The sequence below is a fragment of the Ipomoea nil genome, unplaced genomic scaffold, assembly GCF_001879475.1.
Source record: "Ipomoea nil cultivar Tokyo-kokei standard unplaced genomic scaffold, Asagao_1.1 scaffold1043, whole genome shotgun sequence".
In the NCBI taxonomy this organism is placed as follows: Eukaryota; Viridiplantae; Streptophyta; class Magnoliopsida; order Solanales; family Convolvulaceae; genus Ipomoea; species Ipomoea nil.
The window spans coordinates 1,917,347-1,923,803 of record NW_017617471.1 but is presented as its reverse complement, the minus strand read 5'-3'; the positions used below and the strand labels follow the sequence as shown (position 1 = coordinate 1,923,803).

At 33.4% G+C, this 6,457-nt stretch overlaps 1 protein-coding gene across 1 annotated transcript; it reads left to right on the top strand.

Annotated features, from left to right (window-relative positions):
• Nucleotides 1-366: 366 nt before the first annotated feature.
• LOC109180998 (homeobox-leucine zipper protein HOX11) lies at nucleotides 367-1,936 on the top strand. The gene is made up of 4 exons (XM_019330740.1): nucleotides 367-742; nucleotides 829-1,151; nucleotides 1,256-1,335; nucleotides 1,550-1,936. Exons 1-4 carry the CDS (start codon nucleotides 496-498, stop codon nucleotides 1,848-1,850), a joined length of 951 nt encoding a protein of 316 aa, XP_019186285.1. The 5' UTR covers nucleotides 367-495; the 3' UTR covers nucleotides 1,851-1,936.
• The last annotated feature ends 4,521 nt before the right edge of the window (nucleotides 1,937-6,457 follow it).

The window sequence follows — 6,457 nt, the reverse complement described above, 5'->3', positions numbered from 1 at the left end:
ATACTCTACTTCCTCTGTCCAATTTGTTTGTAAGGTTCGATTAGTTAAGAGGCTCACCCTCGCTCCGTTACCATTCCTATAGATATTCATTTACTATTGAATTGTGCAATATAATAATACATTATATATTTATCGTATCTCGTAAAAAAAAATAAAAAAAAAGGTTATCTTATTACACAATCTATCGTGTATGATCGATGTAATTATAAATACGAATTCACGTGCGCTCTTCGACCAGGGTTTGTCGGTCAAATTTCTGTAAAACAAATCAAAAAGCAAAAAAGTAATAAAAAACGAGAAAACTTTATTTTTATTTATTTACTTATTACATTTATATGTATTTATTACAACTCCACTGGTACCAGTATTAAAGATTGGATTGGAAAAAGGCCTCTTTTTAAGCCCCCTTTCGTTTACTCCATTCCTTACCAAATTCTCATTCCCATTCCCATTCCGACACTTCTTTCTTCTTCTTCTTCTTTGGATTGATTGTTAATGGAGTTGGCTTTGAGCTTAGGAGGGAGTAATGGAAACCCGACTCGAAAGCCGTTTGCCCTTCTTGAAAGCAAGAGTTCCGCGGTGGGAATCGGCGGCGATTTGGGGTTTTGCATGGAAAATATGAATAACAGCGGCGGAAGAGAAGAACCGCCGCCTCCGGTCCAGCTTGATCTTCTTCCCTTGTCGCCGGTTCACCGCCGCCAATCCGGTTCGCAGCTTCTCCTTCCATGGCTGCCCGATAACTGTAAGTTGATTCTCGTGATAGGGTTTTCATTTCTGATTTGCTTTTGGGTTCTTTTTTTTCTTATTTGATTTGGGTTGGTTTCACAGTGGGCGCCGAGGCGGGCGTGAAGGCGCTGGATATGAACCGGCGTCCGGCGGGCGCGGTGGCGGAGGAGGCCGAGGACGCGGCGGCGCTGTCGTCTCCGAACAGCGCGGCGTCGTCCTTCAAGATGGACTTCTCGATCTTCAGAAACGGGCTGTTGGGGAAGAGAGATAGCACCGGCGACGGCGATAGAGAGAGAGGCGGCTCTTCCAATTCCCGAGCCTCCGACGACGACGAGAACGGCCTCGGCCGGAAAAAGCTCCGCCTCACCAAAGATCAGTCAGCTTTTCTCGAGGAAAGCTTCAAAGAACACAACACTCTCAACCCCGTACGCCTTCTCCACCTAATCATCAGATTTTGTTCCTCGTCCTATGTTGTCGGAAAATCTTCTCTTTCAATTCCCTAACATATTTTCCAATCCAAAAAATGCAGAAACAAAAACTCGCTTTAGCAAAACAACTCAATCTTCGTCCTCGCCAAGTCGAAGTTTGGTTCCAGAACAGAAGAGCAAGGTATACATATATTACATTAATACTGATAAGAAAAGTTCATAGTCACTATCTGACGATTGTTGATTCGTTATTGACAATTTAATTTGATTTATCTCTTAATCAGTTCGATCTGTTCATAGCTGATCAGCTCAAATTAAAAGAAAAGTTAATAAATAGTTACAAAATAGCATTTTTTTTGGGTTGAAATAAATAAAATAATTATGTGTATTTATAGGACGAAGTTGAAGCAGACAGAAGTGGATTGCGAGTATTTAAAGCGGTGTTGCGAGACGCTGACAGAAGAGAACCGAAGATTACAGAAAGAGCTTCAAGAATTGAGGGCTTTGAAGGCGTCTCAGCCCTTCTACATGCAGCTTCCGGCCACCACTCTCACCATGTGTCCGTCGTGCGAGCGCGTTGCCTCTTCCACCGCCGCCGCTACCCCGACTACTGCCGCCGCCGCCCACGGCGGCGCTAAGCCCAAACTCTTCCCGTTTCCGCCCCCGCAAGTGCATGCTCCCCAGGCTGCTTCGTGATTACTTTTTTGTGTTAATTAGGCTAATGACTGTTAGTATACGGTGTAGTCTTCTGCTTCTATATGTACATATCAACATTTTGATTCTCCATTTTACTTGTCTTAATCCCAGACCATAGTTTTCGGGAACTTTTACCATATTATCTTCAGAATCTATCACTTAAGAACAAATTGAACTTTCCGAGCATACATTCAAATTTTTGTTCATAATATTGTACATTTTTTTGGATTAGAAATATCATATAATATAATTAATTTAAGTATAAAATATCTTAAAAAGTTTAAATAACTCTATTCTAATTGGTTGGACAGTTGACTTAATTGTAATTAATAAAGTTACAATTTTAAGAATGATTTGAATCAATGTATTGTACTTAATTTTGCTGATTTAATTACATACTAGTGAACATTTGGCGATTAGCAAAATTATAAGATGAGATATAGCGATTTTTTTATCATTCAAAAAATTATTATTGTTAAAAGATTGTAAGTATATTTAAATTATTTGACTTAAATTAGTTGAATGATGTATTTTGTTTTAAGTAAAAAGTTAAGTTCATTTTTCCAAAGGGTTGAACCCAATTTAAGGAACAAAAAAAAAACATATTCTGAATGGCTCCAAAATGCTAATGATGATATAGTTAAGGCATTCTTATCTTGTCAAATGTACCACCAAGTTGCAGTAGCCCACCTATATGATACATAATGATTAATTATAATAAATATTATATTAATTATTTTTTACTACATGACAATATAACTGTGTTTAGTTGGAAAATCTTTTTCTTTGCACTGTATCATGGAAACGGATTGTTATCGGCATGTAGTTATTGTTGAACCATTATGGATTTTAAGACTTTTTTTTTTTTAATTTTTTTTTAATTTTTTAATACAATTTTTTTTTTTTAATACAAACTTACTTAATGCTCTTCAACTATCTTACAAAGTCTTTGATTAGTATGGTTTATGCTTAAGAGTTTTTATCAAGCTTTACTGGAATAGAGGCCTTGACTTGGGCAAATTATAAAGAGAATTCAAGTTGTTTAAATAGTATGTATTATATAAATCTTTCATTGTAATTCTAGTCGGGCAAAAACCACAATGTCCATATATATAATTCACTTGTTGACAGTTTTAAACTTGAAACTTTATAGTTAACAAATCAACTTATTCGATCAACTTGACTAGGATTGCTTTAAATTTATATTGAATTATATAACATAATGCAATTGTGTGCTCATCATTTTGTTATAACTCTGGGTTAATAGTGTTGGAAAATCTAGGGTTTGCAGGGTTTCAAAAAACTTGCCAACTATTTTGAGATATGGAAATTAAAATTGCCCGTCGGCTAATATTTTTGTCTTATGATACAACCATTTCAAAATCCAATAAGTTTTTGCCGGAAGAAAAGACCCACACAACAAGAAAATTTAGGGTTTGCGGGGTCTCAAAAAACTTTCTGACCATTTTAAGATTTGAAAAATTAAATTGTCATGTTGGCCAATGCTTATCCATTTTGGTAGAAACATTTCAAAATCCAATTGGTTCTAGTTGGAAGCAAAACCTCATAATTGGATATCTGTGAAAAAATTTATGAATAACTCTCGATATACACTTATTTAAGCTTTGTTTGGTAAACCTAGCTGAAAAGCTATAAGCTAGAAGCTGAAAGTTGAAAAGTTATAAGCTCGGAGCTGAAAATTGAAGAGCTGTTAAGCTAGCTGTTATGATTGAAAGTGTTCGGTAAAATTAGCTTTTTGATAAGCTGATAAATGTAAAAAGACTAAAAAGGACATCTTCATAAAATTTAAATTAGTTTGTTTACGTATTAAAATTTAATATTTCGTCTTCCAAAAAAAGTAAACACTTTTTAAAAAAAAACTATTAGCATGTTCATGATCTAGCATCCCATAATGAAGTAGCAATATTGTTGCGAATCTCCTTCATCTCCATAGAGGTGTGACTTAAATTTTCGTTGATGGAGATATTACTACTTGAATTTTGAAGTTCATCGGGCGGTATGTAATCTGGATGCTGCTCAAGCACATTAAACATCATGTCATCTTGTGAATTCTTCCGAATATAATTATGTAGTGCAAATGTGGCCATAATAACATCAATTTGGGTCTCCTCACTAAACTGCGGCATTTTAGCAAATATCTTCCATCTCTTATTCAATACTCCAAACGATTTCTCAATACAAATTCGAAGAGAAGAATATGTACGATTGAATGCATCTTGAGCATTAGTTGGCGGCTCTTGTTCAATTTGAGATTGAAGCCATATTGCTAATTTAATAATAATAATAATAATAATAATAATAATAAGCTAAAGTTTCAACATAATTGTTTAGCTGGAAACAAGACTAAGGAAGAGATTGACGTAAAAGTTGGGATAGGGGAAAAGAAAGGGTTTTAATTCATAAGGTTAAAATATGTCATTACTTTAAAATAATAAGGGCAAAGATGAAAAAAAAGTTAGGAAGCTAGTAGCTTATTTTGAAACGCTACCTAAAGTAGCGTTTCAAAATAAGCTCTAATTTTAAGCTAGGAGCTTATTTTGGGAACATTACCAAACAAAGCTTATAGCTTATTAGTAACTTAAAATAAGCTATAAGCTCCTAGCTTAGTGTTGCCAAACAGAGCCTTAATGGTTGAAAATTTGTGATTTTTCAACCGTGCAATGCAACAACGGTTCAGGGGAACCATTAAAAAGAATATTGTTGCTGAAAATTAAACCTATTAAAAAATACAATAAAAAATTATATAATGTCTAAAAAAGATTAAAATTAATAATTAATATATGGTTGCAAGAAGAATTTAAAGATCAGATGAACTAAGTACAAGGAAGATATTTAAAAACACCAGAAAAAAAAAAAAAAAAAAAAAAAAAAAAAAAAAAAAAAAAAAAAAACAATGCAGGAGAGTTTCGTTAACATCATTAATGCAAACAACCTACCAATGTATGTATTTACTGGTTCACATGTTCAGTCCATCAGTAATAAAAGTAGATTGAATAGTAGTTTGGAACCAGAGTTAATTAAATGTAGTATGTAGTGTTTCTCAGTCTGAGAATATACTGTGTGGCATACATTTTCATTTACTATACCTGCATTATATGCCCCAATATATATGCCATTAATTCATTCTCAGGATGTGTGTGTTTTTTGTGGACGACAGGGAAACATTAATGTATGTAAGGTTAATGAATGACATCCATGTGTTCATTTTGAAATATACCATGCATTTCATCTGTATTGAATTCAATGTGATAGCTATATGTTTGATAAAGAGGTAATAAATCGAGTACAATATTGCATGTGTTCAAAGGTTAGAACTAGACTTTCGGTGAGAATTGCAACTAATATTATCTGTCAATCTAAGATGATTAATGGTTAAGAAATTAAGTTTCTTCCAAAAAAAAAAAATAATTAAGAAATTAAGTAAAAAAAAATTATAATGATATTTTAATAATTAATTATTGTGATGAACTAGAAAAAGTTTGATAGTGCATTAGGTGATACTGACAGGACACTTAGGATCTACAATAGAGCACTCAAGTGCGCGGTATTAGTTATCTGCAAATATACAATTAAGTGTTTCATGTATAGAAGAAAATGCATATATGCCATACAGTTTCTATATCTTTATTCTTTATGGGATCAAATGTGACAGCCTCCCTGGTGTGACCGTGCGGACAGATCTAGACCATTGGATAAGATCAGATCAACGACGGGAAATCAATGAAAAAAGCAAAAAAAGAAAAATGCGGTGATATTTTTTTGTAATTTTCCGCACTAATCTTTTTATTTTTTTTAATTTAGTTAATCTTGGTCGTTGATTTAAGCCAGATCAATTGTTCAGATTTAACCAAGCAACCGCACCGGACACACTCAACCACATGGGAGCTGAATTCTCTCTCTCTCTCTCTCTCTCTCTCTATATATATATATATATATATATATATATATATATATATGGGTATTGGATCATACGAAAACAAGTCCATAAGAGAAAACTAAGAACAAATCTGAGCCTTATATCTGGAAAAGTTGGATGAACCAAATCAGATTTTTTAAAAATGTGACATTTTCATAATTATCACCAGTTTTACTATACAAACTTGAATACTAAAATCTGCACTTCTCAGATTTCCAATTTAAAAGTTGTCAAAAATAATGAATTACTTGACAGTAAATGTTTCAACTCATCATAATATGATGGAGTGAATCATGACATGGTTTGGTAAAATAGTAGTTTGATTTCTTCTTTAACTGATACATGATACTGAGTCAATACGTTGGACTACAAAATTATGTTTCACACAGGTCAGCTTATCTGACCATGTTACATTTCTTGAATCATTGAAAACATTTGTCAAAATCATTGTGGAAAACCAATGATGCTGAACACTGACCAAGTTTTTTGTGATAATGATGTTTTTTTTTTTGGAAGAAATAATATTAATAATTATATATTCCTCCCTCTCATAATATATAAACCACAAAAATTGACATTCCTTGTTCATTACTTCTGCATATATATTATTTCCTAATCTGTTTACTGTTTATCCAAGAGGCACATGGGTTTGAAAATATTGCAAGTTTAG

Coding starts and splice junctions, on each gene's coding strand:
- LOC109180998 (XM_019330740.1), top strand. CDS start 496: ATGGAGTTGGCTTTGAGCTTAGGAGGGAGTAATGGAAACCCGACTCGA. Junction 1,152..1,255: donor AACACAACACTCTCAACCCC/GTACGCCTTCTC, acceptor CAAAAAATGCAG/AAACAAAAACTCGCTTTAGC. Junction 1,336..1,549: donor TTCCAGAACAGAAGAGCAAG/GTATACATATAT, acceptor GTGTATTTATAG/GACGAAGTTGAAGCAGACAG.